The sequence below is a fragment of the Ciconia boyciana genome, chromosome 3 (assembly GCF_034638445.1).
Source record: "Ciconia boyciana chromosome 3, ASM3463844v1, whole genome shotgun sequence".
In the NCBI taxonomy this organism is placed as follows: domain Eukaryota; kingdom Metazoa; phylum Chordata; class Aves; order Ciconiiformes; family Ciconiidae; genus Ciconia; species Ciconia boyciana.
Genome location: NC_132936.1, coordinates 112,131,966 through 112,151,194, shown reverse-complemented (window position 1 = coordinate 112,151,194; position 19,229 = coordinate 112,131,966). Strand labels below are relative to the sequence as shown.

The 19,229-nt window shown below is 37.5% G+C and overlaps 1 protein-coding gene across 21 annotated transcripts in view; it reads left to right on the top strand.

The window, feature by feature from the left end:
* The window catches only part of NRXN1 (neurexin 1), a 728,334-nt gene that overhangs the window by 603,829 nt on the left and 105,276 nt on the right, over positions 1 to 19,229 (top strand). For all 21 annotated transcript variants that reach the window (XM_072858477.1, XM_072858476.1, XM_072858472.1 and 18 more), the window contains one exon: positions 2,005 to 2,176. In XM_072858477.1, the coding sequence (XP_072714578.1) occupies positions 2,005 to 2,176 (172 nt within the window). The remainder of the gene's footprint in view (positions 1 to 2,004; positions 2,177 to 19,229) is intronic.

The following is a 19,229-nucleotide window of genomic DNA, read 5'->3' as shown; positions in this document are numbered from 1 at the left end:
CCTTTGATTTCTTGAAAGTACTGTGAAAAGGTGCATATGCCATTATCATTACATGCTGGTTTTCTGCATTTCATAAATTAGTAAAAATGGAGATTGCTTTAGAGCCAGGACAATATTATATTTTCTTGTATACATTTCTGTTAAAGAGAGGAAGCATATGAATAGAACAGGTGAAGCAAATAAGCTACTGCATCCATGGGAGAAAATGGGTGAAATCTATTCGGAGTCATAGTTGAACCAGTTGAAATAAAACAGAGCTACAGTTACTCTCCCAAGATAACTGGGAGATTGCTCTGCAACTCACACGAGAGGCAAAAGAAGGTGAGCATGTGCTGGATGAGGTGGATCCCTTATTGACACCCTATAGGCATGGAAAAGTAGGACCAGCCAATAGAGAAATGTTAAAACAATCTGCAAGGAAAAAAGAGGAATGTTTAGAACATGATTTAAGCAACTGAGCAAATTAAAAAAAATACTTTTCAGAGTCATTCTGCAAATCTCAGCAGGGAATTTATTGTTTTAAAAAAGATCATAACCAAAGAGGTGATAGCATAGCACCAAAGCATTGAGGGATTTTCTCCAAAGGTGTTCAGCAGCTGCTCAACTGTGTAACTGGAATATGCAAGCACTATTGGAAAATGAAGTCAGGTATTTAAAAAGAGAATAAAATAAAGTGGAAGAACTCCTGAATTCTTCATTTGGGAGACTTCTAGAGATGAGGAGCTGCAGGATACACTTACTACAGGGAGTGGTGCCATGGTAGTAAGAGAAAGAAGGAGCAGACGCAAAAGCTACGCGGGAGAGGTGACGCTGGTTCTAGAAAGATTGACGTGAATGACCAAGAGGTACAAAGTGAAATGTTTCATTGTGTTTCATCTGGTAGTGTAAAAACTTAAAGAAGTTTTGTAACTCTTACGAAGTATGTACCAGTACCAATGACATGAAATTCCACGTAGAATTGCCACTTATTATGCACAAGCCCCTAATCTCATACTGTGCAGTGTTTTTCTTATTTTCTCCTTAATTTAATAAGTGTCCTTATTCAGGAATAGAATTGATTTTATAGGAGAAAAAAAAAAATCACAAAGCCTTTAAGTTAAACCTTTAGTAGACATTAAAAGACTTTGTTAAAATGTGAATGTCCCATTAGAGTGAACATCTTAATAATTAAAAGACAATAAAACTGAGAATGTGCTAATATCACAATCATCTGGAAAATCTACAGCCTTGTTCCTGAGTATGAATGTGCCTGTGAAGTCTCCTTAGCCCTAGGCACGCTCAGGCAGAGGAGCTTACAGGCAAATCCCAGCAAAAAAATCAGTGTCTCGGTCCTTAGTGGGAACAAGATGCTGTCGCTGTGTCACAAACGCCTTTCGCCCCTCTCTGGCTCTGATCAGGAATGTCCTTGTTAGTCTATCGGTCTGTTCTTGTCTTAATGATTTGGAGCTAGGAGGTACTACAATGTGATGCAAAAAATCTCTCCATTAGGGAAAAAAAAAGTTTCCTCCTTTGTTATCATTTGTGAAGACTCTGAGTATGAATGAGGTTTGGAGAAAGGAGATGCAGGGCTAGGCCTTGGTTTTTATAGGCAGAAAATCCTCATACCTCTTCCAAGTGACACTGCAAGGCTTTCCGTTTTGAAAGCCTAAAAGGAAAAATGGTGTTTAATCCTCATGGAGGTGAAGGAGGGGACAAAGAAAGAATACTTGAGCTTTCCTCCTCTTCATCTTGGTCTGAATCTCTTCGAAAAGGAGATAACTCAATTTGGTGAAATAACTCATTTGGAATCTCAATTATCCATCAAAGAGATGTCCCGGACTTACTTGAGCTGTCAGGAGGCTTGTCACTGCCACATGCAAGCCTTCAGAAGTTACATCTGAGGAGGGAAGATGTTGTTAGAATTCTTTCTCTGTATGACACACTGTCTGTATTTCTTGCTAGAACAACTCTTAATTAGCTCTTCTTTTTCTTCTTCCCTTTTTTATTTTTTTTTTAAATATGCAGCACCAGGGAAAAATTGGAGTTAAATTTAATGTTGGAACTGATGACATCTCTATTGAAGAGATCAACGCAATCATTAATGATGGAAAATACCATGTAGTACGTTTCACAAGAAGTGGTGGCAATGCCACGTTACAGGTGGACAACTGGCCAGTTATCGAACGTTACCCAGCAGGTAAGGGCTTACACAAACGCTTGTGAGTAAGAGGGTGGGGGATGCGTGGAGTTTGGCTCGTTTTGCTTCTCTTCTAATACAATGTCAGCTCCTTCACAGTGTTTTAGTAGCTAATTAAGTAGTTAAAGAGTCCTGAGCAATGTGCAGTTTATGATGATGGCATTTCCTAAGTGAGTTAAATGCACAAATTCAAGTTATTACTGCAAGTGGAAAAATACAGTTATAAAGGCATGAAATAGTGGTTTTGTTTCTTGTTTTCATTTGTTTTTATTGGATTATTGTTTTAGGGGGAAAAAAAAGGCTTTGACAAAAGCTACACAGTAAAGTGACTTCCAAATCGATCTCCAAGTGATGGGGTAAAACATTTACTGAGGAAAAGGTTGTCTGTGTTCTTTTCATTACAAGTTGTTATTAAAGCAGTCTGAAGCTTGTGAATTCAGCAGAAGTGTTCCAACAGGCATAAATCAAAAGGTGTATTAGTTATTCTTTGTACAACCAACCAACCAAATTAAGATGCCTTAACTTAAAATGCAAACTACAGGATATTACTTATGCAAGTGATACTGGTTACTTGAACAGGACCGCTCATGTGAATATAGAGTTGCCTTGATTGGGCCCATATTTAATTTTATGCAAATGCCACGCACTGAAGATTACTGTGTTACTAATTTTATTCGTTTTTAAAGGCAACAGGTTTTTCAGATACGCAATCCCTTTCTTATTGAATAGGACTACTGAGCCGTTAATGGTAACTTACAAATCTGCATGTTATCTGTTAACAGTTGGTGTGTGTGTTTATATTATTAAACAAAAGGCAGCAAATCCAGAGATGTAAGTGGAAGGTATTCTGGTTTGCATATTTGCTACTACATAAATGATAGTTCTGATTTATCTGTTTAAAAGTAGAAAATTCTTCATTTTGGGGGTGGAGTGGGACTGGATGGTATGTTTCACTAATAAGGAATGCATAAGCCATTCCCTGTACTAATTATTAATATTTAGGGTTTGGGTTTTTTTAGTTGGTGTTTGAGCTGTAGTCCAGCTGTTCACCTGACTTTTTAAAAAATAGAAATAATTTTTAAAAATTCCACAGGTGAAATATCACCCTTTGTATAATTTCTTGGAAATAATTTAGAATTTAAAATAAAAATTAAAGTATGCATCGCAAATGAAATTATGTATAGCAGGAGTTGTTAAAAAATCCTGTATGCCAATGCGTTATGAATGAGTGACAGTTCTGGCAGTTAGAAACGATTAATGGCTTTAAGTTAGACACATCTCTGAGAGGTGATAAACTCTTGAGGGAAAGGGGGATACTGAATGAAATATGTCCTGTGATCTTACAGATATTCCTGTTTCCCCCCTTACTCTTCTTGTTTTCTAACTTTTGCAGTGTTTGATAAATGGTAGCTGAAATAAGGGTGGAAGCTGGGGAGGAGTGTGTCTTAGTTTGTGTTCAAGACTTGTGTAGCAGAAAGGAAAAAAATAGGTTTGGGGTTTTTTTGTTTTGTTTTGTTTCTTTTGTTTTTTACTGAAATGATGAGCATGAAAATATTTTTGTTTTCCTTCTCTGTTCTGTTTCTTCATGAAAATACAAAGTGGCTACAATAAGGACGAACTGCCATTGAGTTCTGAAGATGGTGGCACACAGAATTTGTTTATACTGAACATAGATCAATTTAGAAAATAGAGTGATTTCCTTGTGATGTGATTAGTGGAGTGGAAGGAGCTTGGATGTTTTCTCTGAAAAGAGGAAACAAAAAATTAGAGCTTCTTGAGCTTCTTTTAGCAATCCATGTGCAAGCAGCATTCAAAGGCATTTTCAGTTGCTTCATCAGCCGAGGTAGCTTGTCCTGAAGACTGTGCTTCCTTTAAGCAAGGTTGATACTGCTCTGAAGATATTAATGGCACCATGTTCAAAGCTACCATTGTCATTCCAGTTCTAAAAGTAGTATTTCTAAAAGTGGTGTCTTAAAGATATCAGACAACACAGTTCGGCAAATGCTGCTGCATCCAATTTAGATGTGCTTCCGCTGTTGCTGTTTTAGGGACTGACAGTAGTACCTGGCAGTACTGGTTAACCAGCTAACTTGCTCTTTGCTCATGTTTTGGATGGAGGACATGTTACAGTTGTACAATATGGACCAAATTTGATCCTGTTGGCATGAGTGAGGGCTCATTAGCTTTCGTTTCAGTGCTAGAAAGAATATGCTTTTTTGCTTCATGCCTGTTTTCTGAATTGTTTCTTTCTGCATAATTTCTTAATGTGCCTGCACCACTGTACGTAAGCACAGACTTGGCTCTCCTGCTTATGGGTTTTTTAAAATTAAGAATAGCAACAAGATTAGCAGCTTAATTATTAAGTTTGCTATTCTTAAATATGCTGGATTTCCTTTTTTAAAAAATAAAATAATATTAAAAAAAATCAGTTGGTCGCCTAAAGCATACCAACTGATCAATTCTCCTTTCTTTACAGGGAAAGATTGTACTCTGAATTACATTTCTGGTTGGAGTGTCTGACTACAAGACATTGCTTGTTTGTGATCGGCATCTTAAAATATTGGGTGAAGATTTTCTGAGAGGAGTTTCTGGTCAGAAGCTCAGGATTTTCCATTTTTATTGCCTGTGTAGCCTTCATACGGCCCCATCTAACTGCTGTGGATAACGGCACCCGAGGCCAAATAACAGTCGGTGTTGCATCGCTTGCTAGGAGGATGCTGTGGGCACCCCTGTTGATACTCAAAGCAAGCATCTTTGGAAAAAGAGCTGTGGCCCTGATTGCCACAAGTCTGTGTGGGATTTGTAGGGAGTCTGAACTTAGTCCTAGGTCTCAGGAGCTGCCCAGAGTTTAGTGCTCTTGCAAAGGGTTTTCTAGCTGGTGTAGCACACATGATTCTCTAATATTGCTTTATGAGCAGTCAGAGAGGTAGACACCTTGCAAAAAGTATCATATGGCAATGCTCCATAGGGCTTCCACGGTTGCTTTGTGTGTTTTATCCTAGTGCTGCATAAAACGCAGAAATGACCCTGGAAGATGAGTAGGATCTAGCATGTTTCTCTTGTACATCATTTTCCATCCCACTAGACTCGAGTGTTATGTTTTCTCTGGGCCAGTGCACCTTCAGTTTGTATGTGAGTACATGTGAAATGAGAGAGCTGTAACAGAAAAAGAGGGGGGGTGGCCAGTGGTAGAGGACGATTATCCTTGTAAAGGTGGCTGGTTGTTTTTTGGAGTATAGTGGGGAAAAATGTGTTTTAGTCCTAGACAGATGTGAAGATTTCAGTGTCCTGAAATGACCGAATGATTTTCAGAAAGAGAGGTTCTTCCAGACTCCCATCAAAGTCGTCTTTTTTTTTTTTTTTTTTACTCCAAAGTTTCTCTCTTGCCATTTCTCTGAGTGCAATGCTAGAGCTATGAGGATGCACGCTTCAATTTCTGCCCTTTATTAAATGTTTGTCCTGTTTTCCCACTTCCTCACTGTGTCAGTGGCTGGTGGGTAGCTCTATGATTGAGAATGGCATATTGTAGTTTTTTGATAGCTGACAAAGATGCCCAGTTCTGTACTGGATTTGTATATTCCATCTTTCTTAACTAAATTCAATGTTGTGTCGCTTTAGTGAATGATTATCATCCCTCTGCACCTTCCCAAAGAAGCTTAATATTTCACCTTGTCTTCTTTTTCAGATAGTGATTTCCCATTAACTTAGCTGGATGCAGCCTAACTTCCGATCATATTAAACAGGAGTGAGAAAACTGCTGACTGTGCAGTCAGAGTTCCTAATCGATAGACTAACCCCATTTTCCATGCAGATCCTTTCTATTCCTTATGGCTTATCTTGTCTGCTTCACAACTTAGTTTTAATTGCCCTTCCCGACTGGCTGGCTGCTCTTGTGGCGATGGGACGGTACCACAGTAGCAACTCCAGCTACTACTGTAAACAGACTGCTCTTGTAACTTCAGTTAGGTAATAATTCTACACTGAAATGTAGATTTGCTAAGAATGCATTTATGATAGGAAACCAAAGAACTTGATAATTTGGGTAAAACTGAAGTAACAATTATGGCCAAAGGAAAAACAAAATAATAGGAAATTGGTTTTAGTAATGGCAAAATATTAATTTCAGTATTTTCTAAGTAATATGTTCTGACTTTTCATGTCAAGATTGCCCAGTGTTTATAGGGGTTTTAGGTAATCTGAGAATAAAGCACTTCGTTTAATTTGAAACAACCTTTTCTTCCTTACCTGAAAGAAAATCTGTTTCAAATCAAATAGGGTGGGGGGTGGGGGTGTGTGGAATCTTTCTCACAGCAGTGCTCATAACTATATCTATTTAACAAGAAAACCAGTTTTCTCAGTTTTCTAATTTTCCCTCCTTAGTAGTGAAGGGTTTGCATTTTACCAGTTTGGAAAAGGGAAAGTATATTGGAACAAGCTAGGTGACTTTCTAAAGCCACTACAATCACCATTTATTGTGCAGCATTTTCAGAATCACTTTTCTGTGAATAACTCTCCACTTTCTGCAGTCAAAGGGAGTTTGCCCAATGCTGATTCTTTTAAAAAACATGGCGCAACCAATCATTTTACCAGTGGGAAACCTACTCTTCAGGACTTCCATCATAAGACTGATGCAGAATTTTCTGCATATAAGATGATCTGTTAGATATTGTCCAATTGGTCTATGTTTTCAAACCTGTTCAGACTGCTGGGAATACTCAGCAGTTCCCGGGACCCTGCAGCAGTCTGGAAGATACAGTCTGATGTAGGCAAATATCTGAAACTAAGCCTTCCCGGTCATCCCTGGACCTCTGGTCAGCCTTAGAAAAGCATAACTTAGTTGCAGCTGTCCTCACGTGTACCCCATGGGTCAGCAGACATTGTCAGGGATGTGTCTGACAGACCTAGATCTGACAACACAAGCATCTCGCACACGTTGTTCACACAAAAGAGATTGTCCAAAACATTGCCAAACTACTGGAACAGATGTATCTCTGTGACTGGGGAGTATGAATTAGGATCAAGCATATACACCAAAGAAGAACCTGTGTGAGAGTCCATGTATGTTGGCAGAAGATCAAACTGCAGGCTGACATTATGTACTAGTGCCAAGTACTAGAGTTACTAGTGCCAAGTACCTCTGCAATATGGCAACTGGCAGCTGAAGCTCTTAGGACTTTGGTATAATACAGAATAATTCTGTTCTGGGTTTTGGGTTTGTTTTTTTTTGCTTTAACACATAAGGTTAAACATCTGAGAGCACACATGTTGTCTTAGGGACTTTCTCTGGATCTGTGGGCTAAAGGTTGTTATTGCAGAACATCCAAGGGCTAAGGGAAGGGGGCATCTCTTTTAAATGTTTCTCTTCATCCTGTATTCTGGAAAATAGATAAAGTGTCTGCCATCTTTTCATGGGATACACCTGACTTTAAGATAAATGCTAAGAGTCACCTGTTACCATATATCCTATTTAGGGTAAGTGCTATCCATTTGTCTTGGTTTTGTGTGTTCAGACTGACCATAAAATTAACAGGAGACATTTGTGTCAGTACATTTGTTTCTCTGAAATAGTTTAGTATTTCCCAAGCAATCCATGTAGGTGTCTAACATGCATACCATTGGCTTAGAAATACCTTCCAAATTCAAGCCCCTACAGCCACTTCTGGAGAGAATCAAAGATCTGTTTCTCAGGCATAAGTGTGGTGGCCAGAAGAGTTCTTGAACTCTTTCACAAACGTATCTTTGAATATTCTAATAAAATGGACAGACAGCCTGTTATCACCCTATCCATGCAAAACTGTAATGGTTGAGGTGAGGTAGGAACCTAACAAGTAAATGGTCACTCAGTATTGGCCTTGCCTTGCATTTGCCATAGGGTAATTTTTCAAACCTCCCTGGCCACTGCTGTTAGGACATGGGACTTTCAGGGTGTTTTCCTCACTGAAATAATATAAGCCTTCTAACTCCTATTTATTTCTTTATTTGTCCAGCAACACATCATATTTTCCTTTTTTCTCACTTGCTTTCTTCTTTGGATAAAAGAATACATCTTGGTTCTCTCTCATGTGCTTTCCTTTGCTATCGTTAGAGTTTTGACACTCCTACAGTCAGATCTGTCACCTTGATAAGTCAATCCTATGGTGGACACAGAGGATATGAAGAACGCCCTCTTCCGATGAGCTGCAAAGCTCACAAACTTGGAGCAGTCTCTCATTACTTCGTGGGGGAAATGCTCCCAAAGATAAAATAAAGATTACCTTTCTGCCCAGGAGGGTAATGCAATGGAAAAGGCTTAAGTTTTGTTCGCAGCAGTTAAGCTTCTGTGAAACAGATACTGCCCAATGTCTCCTGGTTTGTATGTCATTTTCCTGCTGTGAGAAGCTAGCAGTGCTGATGAAACAAGGACATCTCATAATACTTTACTTCCCTTGGAGATAACAGTGTTTGGAAAGATCAGGAGGACTTCTCAGGAACTCTCCATCTGGGAATAAGAAGATGAATTATACAGTGCAAGTGAACACTTTTTGTATAAATGCATGCCATATTTATAAAATCAGGCTATAGATGTGGGTCTAAAATATTTAGTCCATGGAATTAGTAAGAGGAGAAAGGGAAAAATACCAGCTAAGTCAGTAGTTCCTTGATTACCAAGTAATGTCTCATCCTCCCAGATTTGGAAAGCAAAACTTATCAACGTTCTTTATGGCCTTTCATGTGTCCATGGAGTCACGTCTCCCTGGAGTTCTGTTTATGCTGATGTCTCCATCTGGGAATGTCTGCTGGTAACTATTATAGTTAAACCTACACCGGTTTGATAGGAGATAATGGGGCATAAATATGAATGAGTTAACTTTTTTCAGGGGAGGGGGATTTGCGCAAAGTCTTTGACAAAGTCCCATATGTGAAAATATTCAGGAAGAAATTACATAACTGAGGTGGTAAAGGCAAAGTTCTTTCATGGATCAGACCCTGGCTTACAGAGAACAGAGGCACAGATTCCCACCTAATGAAAAGCAACAGAGTAAATCCATCGATTTTTCAATTGAAGTATGATCACTTAAACCTTAAGTTATATATTTATTAACATTGATTTTTTAAAAAATAATTTTAAAAAATAGTTAGAAACCATACATACTGGCTGTATTGGAGAAGATATCAAGATAATTGAAAAAGATCAGTGAAGGAAGAATTAAAAAAACAATGTATGCTTCCTTTGACAGGCAATGAAAAACAAAATTAAAAAATGAAAAATGAAAGGTATTTAAAGAACAACAAAAAGATATTTTAAAACAGAAGCATTTAAAAACACCAGATTTTTACAATTCTAAAATTTAAAAATGAAAAATTCAGTGTTTTATGCAACTTATTTGTAGTCTTTCCAGTGAGAGATTTTGTAAAATCTTCATTAGCTTAAACAACTTTTTAATCTTATATAATGATCAAAATGTTGTTTCATTCTTGTCCCAAAGTTAAAAAATCAACTTGCTTTGTTGAATAGGCATCATAACAGTAAAAGAAAAGTTGATATATGAAAGATAATGCACCCAGGTGACTTAATTTGAATTTTTATAGAAAACATTTTGAATTAATTGCACTGGCTCAAGACAAAGGTTTAATGCTGTAGACAGCTCATGGATTATTTTCATTAGCAGTCAAAAAACAAGTAAGATCTGAGAATGTTTAGAATGCTAAAGGAAATATTAATGGAACTGTATTTGAATCAATGGTCCACTTGCCCTCTAAAGGATTTGTGGTTTGTTTGGTGGGGGTTTTTTTCCCATTCCCATTTATTTTTTCCCCATGTGTATTTAAAAGTTATGTTAGTGATAGAAGAGCTTAAGAAATGAGAAAAAAAAATGGACTGCGTCAAGTCTGCTTCTTTGCACAAATTGCTTCTCTGAAAGGGTAACTTAGGAGAAAACTCCTGTGCTTAGAAATTTTCTTTTAGTTTCCAGTCCAAAGACTTTCCAGTTCATCCCACTTTGTTCTTGTATGTCTTTTCACAAAATAGTTTTCTCATTATTCTGCTCAAAATAGATTAAAAATTAATCTTAGTTACTGAGCCACAAACCAGCAGTTAAGTGATGGATGTAACTAGGCCAACATGCTACCTTACCTTTGCCAACATGTAACTACACAACTGATTTCTTGCATCTTTTTCTGATTCATACAGCTCTGACTGCTCTTTGGCTATGATTAAAGGTATTTTTCATCATGTATCTAGGTCTCACTTTCAGTATAATTTTATTGTTCATGTGCAAGATTGATGCTAACAAAAATGGTTATTTATTTTCCCATTCTCTTTGGGTGAAACTCTGTTACAGCTTATCCAAAGTCAATGAATTTTTTTTTTTTTAAAAAGCACTCCTGCCCTTTGAGAGACTATGAAATTGTTCTATCCCGCTGTCAGCTTTAAATAAAGAGCCTAGGTGATACCCAAACAAGACACTACAGTAAGTCTCTTTTCAAAAAGTGGTTTCAGTAAAGTTTCCCAAATCAGCTTTTTAATTTGACAGCTTATCAGGTTTTTCTGTCAGATAATGCTATATAATAATGCTTCTCTAAGTCTGCAGACAGATTTTCTTTTTTCCTTTATTTTTCATCTTGGATATCCTGGTGAAATACAAAGGCTCATCCCTTCTTAGACTTGATAGATCCTGTAATTAAATTCAGATCTTGATGAAATGTGTGGCACAGTTGTCATTACTTGATCACAGAAGCTATAACACCTTTCAGTTAAATACAGCAAGATGGCACAATGCATCTAGTTTAGAAGGAGAAAGAAAATGTCAAATGAGCAATGATTCAGAAAAAGGTGTTTTAAAATAATGAAAGAAACAGATAATCTGCTCTTTTTGTGTCTTGTGGCAAAGGATGGTGCCCATACCTGCTTACCATAATTAGGCACAGGGTGATATGGAAATGGAATTTCTGAAGAAGACCACAAGCTGTGGGGATTCAAGTTAGAGGAAGAAAGTGGAAGTGAAAACAGATCTTAGGATGAGACAGCAAATTTGTCACAGCTGGTCCCATTCACCTCTTCAGGAAGGTCATTATCTATTAACAATCTCAGTAAAATTCAGATCACAAAAGATAAAACATTGCCAATATGAAGGGATTCTTTTGCACACTTTTATTTGGTTGGACATATATTTTCAATGTAACCTGCAGTATCACAACTTATCCAATGTAGTAGGATACATTCAAAGTGGAGGATTAATGTGTTGTTGGTTAAAAAGAAAAAGATTCAATCACAGTCTTTACCAAGGAATTTTAGCTACACTAGCTTCTTTAAAAATACAATGCTGGTATGTGTGATAGAATCAATGTCTTAAGATGTTTGTCATTCTTCTTCTCTTTCCCAGTGACAGCACCATGTTGTCAATACAAAGTTTTGAACACCAGATTCCTCTATTTCTCTTTCCTTTCAGCCTGCCCTCTAGTAGGTTCATAGCTGTCTCGTTCGAGATTACGTAACGTGTCACTCACTAAGCCAAACCAATATCCACTGACATAGGTAAAATTACTTTTGTGTAACACTTAAGTGAATAAGCGCTGGTATGGTTGTGACTGTGCCCCTCACTTTAGATGCCTTACTTGATGGGCATACACATGCATTTGCTCTAAGACTGGTATTAATGCTCCCGGTGGCTGATAGAGCTTGCAAGAGAAGAGTATGACAGTGTACTTCTGCCGTGTGTTCCTTCTGCCATGCAGTTTGTTTCCATTAGCTTCTGGGACAACCCTGAAGTCAGTCTGAAATGGGAGCCTTTCTCAGGACAGAACAAATCAATGCGGTGTTGAGCCTTCCAACCAGACAATCTATCATATGGAAAACAAAATTAATTTCTCTGCAGTGCTATTGTGTTTTAGGTGCTCTCAGAAGATGAGGGTTTTTTTTTATTTGGGGCACATTTGTGCATGTGTCCCCAGATATATTTTACTGGTGTTGTAAGGTGTGACAGCAGAATAGTACTTTATGTCTTCAGGTTCAGGAACTTCCATTAAACTAACTAATTCAGAAACAGTAACTATAATTCATACTGCAGCAGGGAAAACAGCAACCTGCTCTGTCCTAGATAAATTTTCAAGAGGCTGAACCACGTTAACCAGGTATCCAGGAGGACACAAATCATTGCTGTCTTGAACGTATGAGTAAGTACATGCTTTAGACGCTCTTTCCCCACTTTGTGCCATGTGAACACAGGAGAGAAGACATACACCCATCTCTTCATCCTGCAGTGTGGTTAGCTTTCTGCAGTCGTAAGCCCCATTAGTTAAAAAAAGAAAACATCTTGAAACTGCAGTGTCCACACTTTCAAAGTAACTTTTTCTTTAATAGTTTAGATTTGTGATTAATGGCAACTTAGTTGTAACCAATTCTACAGGACTGTTGCATTATATTGTGCTTTTAAAGGTAAATTCGGAGTGTTCCAGGAGTGTTCAAAGAGTTACCTTGACCCTAGCAAGGTGCAGCTAAACCAGAGGGTCTTTTTTGCAGTCTATCCTACCTTTCAGAAAAAGAGTGAAAAGCTTGTATGATTTATATAACCTAGAACCCTTATGAGCTTCACAAGAGTCAGATTCTGTAGTATACACAATTTCAAATAAATTTGAAGCAGAAATTGAACATCCTTTGCCGTATCAGAAGCACAAAACATTGTGAACAACATCCTGATTTCAACCCCTTACAAGCAGAAGTTAACTGAATTAAAGGCAGTGAAATTATGCTTTTACAAATTGGTTTAATTGAGATGTGAATGGTTTATTTTCCTCAGTGGACTATTTCTAAGGAGTTAAATGGCCTTCCTGGTGCAGCATCAAGTTTAGTGGACATTAAAAAACTGAATGAAACACAATGTTGTCAGGGTTAAGTATATATAAAGACAATTTTGATTTTCCTGTTTTACAGAAATGACGGGCATTAATAGACTACTGGTTTAAAATTTTAAAATTACAGTTGCACAGTAGGGAGAGAAGAATTAATACACCCTTTTCAAAAGAACAGATAGTAGTAAAAGTTTAACTGTAGCTGGGTATAGGGCTAAGTCTTGAAAATATGCTCTCATTTTCAGAGCGCAGCAATTTTCAACCAAAGGATTCCTGAGCATCTCACCTTAGGGTCCTAGTCCTGTAGTTCTCTCTCATGAAAATTCATGTGTGTTTTTGTCTGAACTAAAATACAAACTCAGACTGAAGACAGTGCTATGGTTGCACTGTCAATTCCAAAAAGCTCTGGTAGGATAAGGGACACGTGAATGATTTGGACAGAGAAGTTTCAGGCTCAGTTTCAGAGTTCCTCCTCCCCTTTTTAACTTCTCTGGTGCTCACAGGTATCCTGTGTGTATAAATCATACTTTATGAGCTAAATTACCATCCATAGAGGTGCCGCACTGCAGTGTTCGGGGTTGCAGTCACTTTGGGGAGCCTGCATATCACAGCCGCACATCTCATTGTCAGTCCCAAAGCTGATGAATACTCTTCATAAAAGTGACGAGCAGTGAATATAGTTGATTTTTCATTAGTCAGCTTGAGCTAATAACCTCAATATTGCATACAACAAATAGTTACCAGTGGGGAGCATTCATTGACTGGAAACATGTACGGTGGGGTTCCGTACTGGGCTTGAAAATATCTAACACTTTTATAAGTGGCCTGGAAGTCTGCATAAAGTCATTGCTGATGATGTGTGACTGTTATAAAGACAAAAAAAGTGGTAAATAATAGTGAGGGCAGGGCAAATGTGGTGTGTGAACATGATCACTTGAGAAGCCAGGTGGATTTAAAGAAAGTTGCAGAAAGCACTGCAGCAGTGCTAAATGCCAAGGTATGGGTCTAAGACGAAGGAGTGAAGGTTATGGTAATGTAGACAATGTCCCGGAAATGGATAATTCTGAGAAGTCACTTGTGGGGGTCTCATCTTCCAGGTTGCTCCATATGAAACATCATGTGATGCTGTGACAAAGGAGTTTATGGAAATTGCTTTGTGGGCACAAAAGGCTAAAATATAAGATTTGGGGAGGATTTTACCACCCTTTACAGCACTTTGAAACCAGCTCTGGAACAGGTATCAAAATCTGTACCTGGGGTCTGTGGTTCTATAGAAAAAAAAAATGGTGCATGTGTAACAAGAGGCCAAAAGAGGTGCTATCTCAACTGATTTCTAGTGTCAAAAATAAAACTATGCAGTTACTTGATTACAGTATAAGTGCTTTCAGCAGGAGAAAACACTAGATGCTTACAGTGCCCTTTAGCTGTTCCTAGAAAGCCGTAACCAGAACTAAGAAATTCATGCAAGAAATAGAGCACATGATTTCAACAGTGAGCCTTGGAATTCACTGCTGAGAGATTTTCCTCTACTGTGCGTCATCACGTTAGGAGAAGATATTTTCCTGGAAGACCTGTTTGAGTCCATTACAGTAAATGAATTAACCAAAGAATAGTTTTATGGCTGGATACAGGATCAAGTGTGTCAATATTCATATCCTGTGACAGGCAGATCAGATTATGCCTATGTCTATATTAGAAGTGTATTATCAATATAAGAATAATGCTATGGTAGCATTGTGTTCAGAATGCAGATATAACTATACCTTCCCAGGAATTAACCAAGACAGACCAGAAAAAAAGAATGCTTCCAGGTATAATTTCTATATCCAGAAACATTACTGTGCTAAACAACAGCTATACAATGCCCTAAACATGTCAGTCCTATTGCATTAAACTGAGAATGTGCTTGCAAAAGAGCAGAAAGAGAACACTGAAAATATTACCCCAGTCCCAATGTATCATTCATCTTTCTGAGCTTTGTATATTTATACATCCATAAATCCTACTAGCTAGGAAAATGATTATTAGTTAGCCGCTTGCTTAGCTATTCTATCTGATATCTCACAGTTTGTTACGTGTATTTTTTCCAGTAGCTGACTTGAGTTAAAGAGCATTCTATGGAGTAAGCCTGCGTACAGCTTTTCCAGCTGAGCTGGAGAGATGAGCCATGTTGCAAGAGTCTGTCAAAAATAATCTGCTGTCTGTACACTTTTTTATCTGCCATTGCTCTGTGGACGTGAGCACCATGGGTGTTCTGTGCAGAAAACAAAATGGGATGTTACTCCAGTGTTTGTCAGAACGGGGTTTTAACCTTGTGGTTTATCAATGGTAACAATCCATCCTGGCAGTGAGACATATTTTAATCTCAATTAGATTTACTTCAGCCTTAGCCATGAAAGTTTGTTTGTAAGTTCTAGTGTTCTACTTTGGAAGCAGTGGCAAATCCATGCACGTGTTAATAAAAGCAAGGACGGTAGGCGGTTTCCTTTTCCCATCTAATCTATCGATTCCATGGCAGTACTTTCATGGGTGATGGTGGACAGTGGACTGATGGAATTATGTAGTCCTTCCTTCTTAGATTCCTGAATTTTGTCTTGAAAATATGCTTATTAAAATGGAATGCATTACTATTTTATTAGTAAGCCATCTGCACTTTTTAGCTGTTAGTGTATTATCTGCTTAGAATTAGATGTTTATTTAATACTTCATCATTCTCAGTACCGTCATTTAAAAATAAAAGTAATTTAAATAGTGTATTGCATTATTTTTTAATAATGCATTAGTGCTTCGTGTTAAGCTACTAGAATTCATAAAGCTGGAAAGATGATAACATCCTTATCTAATTTCTTCAACATAGTGGGTTTCAGTATGTTTTTAAAAGGTCAAGTGGTTTCCTGAGAAAAAGTGGATGTGTAAATTGTGCTAGCAGAGCTATTTTATTTCAAAAGTTGTTCTTTTCCCCATTTAAAATTTCATAAGTGTTTCAAAGTAGAAGTCGAGTCGACTTTTTGGATATTGCATTAGCAAATGGATTTTTGTAAAAGAAAATGAAAAATTAAACATATTGACAGTTGACTAGTGATTACATATTTCCTTGCAAATTCATATGAGCTTAAATAGTTCAATATTGATTGTTTTTTCATTCTGCTGTTTCACCCAGATTAACTCTGAAAATCAAGGCAATAAATTTAGACCTACACGAAAGTTAGCTGCCAGCTTTGCACTGTCCCTCTAAAATGTGGCCTTATTAACTTTAAAACAGAGTAGCTCCTCGTATGAAAGTGTGTTCTGGGCAAGAGCTTAAAGAATTGGGATATCTTGATTTAGCTCGTGCAGGTCAGATCCTTATGTGTTAGATCTGGCATTGGAGTCAGCGGCTTTCTCTTCTAGTTGCCCAAGGCTACCTTGACACCCGCTGTCATCTGAAAACATCCAAGAAGAGATCTGTAGCTTCAAAGGCCTTTTCAGGCCATGATTTAGCAAAGCACTTGAGAACTGCTTCTGTGGTTGATGTTCAGCATGTCTTTAAGTGCTTTTGCAGAATCGGATGCCCTGAAATGGACTTTCCATAGGAGTGGCTCATGACAACACTGACAGCCTTTCTCACACCTATCGCCCCTCACAGGCGCTTTATTCAGCAGTGGGTCTTTCTCCCATTTTTACACAAAGAATATGAGAAGTCATGAAGCACAGATTTCAGGAAAGTGATAAATATGTTATGGTAACCATCTTTTCCCTCCTTTGAGAACTTCCTAAAACATAAAAGAAGGAAACTATAGAAGTTTTGGACATAGAAATCCAGAGCTTTTGAGCAATGCAGTTTTCGATTTTCTTCAAAATCAGAATCTCAAAGGAAAATAAAATGTTTCACAATAATCCGTAGTCTTCTCAGTTAGACTACACAAAAAACTGAGGTGAAACATAATCACAAGTGGAAAATACTTAGCTAATTGGAAACACACTGCAGATTTAAAAAAAATAGCTGTATTTCATAAAAAGTTATAGTGATGTGCTGCATATCACAGATTAATTTAAATGGAAAATATTAGTGAAGCTTTATTTTAATGTATAATTAGGGAATCAGATTATTTCACCTTTTAACAGATAAAACTAAATCACTGCTGGGATTCTACCCACAGCCATTATGCTGTTGCGTGGTGGACTGCTCATTATAGTTCTGCAGTCCTAAAGCACTCCTCTGCTTTTATCTCAGTGAGCATCTGTTTCTATTATTTACAGTTTCTGTTTCTGTGTCTTGCCAAAAGCGTTAAAAAAAAAAAACCCTATGTGTACAAGTTTAAACCTTTCCATTTGAAATAGATTATTCTTTTATAGTAAAATGTCTGCAAGGCATAAATACACAAATTGAAATGCCACTTTTAGACAGAACTGAAAGTCTGGAGCTTGCTTTGGCCAAGGGCTACTTTCTTTGCTGCACTGCTGACACAGAACAGATTTTTATCTCTTAAATGCCATTTTCTATCTGTATGGGTGCATTTGGTTTCTTCTGCTTGGCAAAGGTTTGTCCAAATAATGACCTCTCTTTTGTTGTTTCCATTGGCTTGTGTGTAATCATGCATATTTCTAGGAGAACGAGCTGACGCAGCCTCAGCAGATGTAGTGAGTGTGACAAAGCACCTGTATGGTCCAGGGCTTTGGGGCATAGTGGTGGTTAAATCTAGCATTTTCGTGCTTCATGAAAGAACATGAAATCAACGTTTTTAATATTTGCATTTGCAGTCAAGTTAGTTTGTGTGCTGTTGAGCGTTGATGCTGATTGCCTTGGATTTCTTACGTTTTTATGTCTCTGGTCATGTAATGGGCCTGAAATTATCCTCACTGCACCCTGCATTGCCTCCAAACAGTCTGCTAGAGCAGTTCAATTGCTGGACCTTTGGTGATCACAGCTGAAGGCCAAACTCTATTTTCTCTTATAAATCACATAACCATGAGCAGAATTTAACCCCAGAATAATTTTTTTAATTGTTTCAGATAAATTTTCCTGTTGCAAATGGTCCAGAAATAATATATGGAAAAATACATAGAATTACCTAAAGCTTTTCACTGTCTACAATAAAATGCAATGATATAAGCAATGACCTTTTGACAGTTTCTCCTATTCCATCCTAGGAACTTGCAGTGTGACTAAACTTAATTAGGAGGCTTGCACATAGTTAATAAGACCTTTCTTATTGATGGCTTCTGCCTGAATACTGGATACTCATGGGGTTACAGACCAATAGAAATGTAAAATAAGAGCTGAGCACAGTGTTTTCGATTTGCTGTTGTTCATTTATATAATGTATTATTTCTGTCAAGAGACATTCTATATAGCAGGTCTTTGCTAACATGAAATGAAGATCATCCTAATTGCTACCTGGGCGAAAGTCAGAAGAACACATTCAGTAGTTGCTATCTCAGACCTAGCTAATTTTAGATACAGTGAGGTTGAAATATTCTCCATTTTCCAGCTGTTGAAAACCTATTGAATAAGAAACCACTTACAGTCAACTTCTGGTTAAATTTCTATAGGAAAAGTAACCTTAAATGCTGTGTCATTATGATTTAGAAACAGTTCAGAGTGCTTTTACCTTGGAGAACTGCAAAATGTCACTCTTGGAGTGATGTGGGGCAAGGTACTGTACTTATAACAATTCATTTTTTATACTTTAATCTTCCTCTTTAATGATTTCTATCAATTTTCCTACCTATTTTAGCAGCAGCCATACAATATTAGCTCCTTAAATGCTGCACAGGCAGAACAAAGGATCTTTTTAAAACTCCTGATAACAAAATATGACCTTTAATTTATCAGACAAGTCGTATGTTTTCTTATCACCTTGTTGTTGCTTTTCATCTTCTCTTGCTTGCTTTTGATATAATACACCAATCTCTCAAAGTAAGCAATCCAACACTGCATAAACTGAGACAGATATTGCATTACAGTGAGGAAGTGAGAGTCAGGAAGAGCACACTCTTCGTTTAATTACTAATTAATCCAGTGAAAAATAATCAAAACCAAAACAGGACGGAAGGTAGTTGATTTGAAGTGAAGGTTCAGATCTCCCTGAGAGGTTAATGAGAGTTTTCAGTTTTATCCTGTAGAAAGTTGTAAAAATATGATTTAGTTTGTTTAATATGCAAGCATGAGACAAGGACCTTACAGGTGAACATAAGATGTTTTGGTGCAGTCTGTAGTATCAGTGGAATGGGAATCAACTGCCAC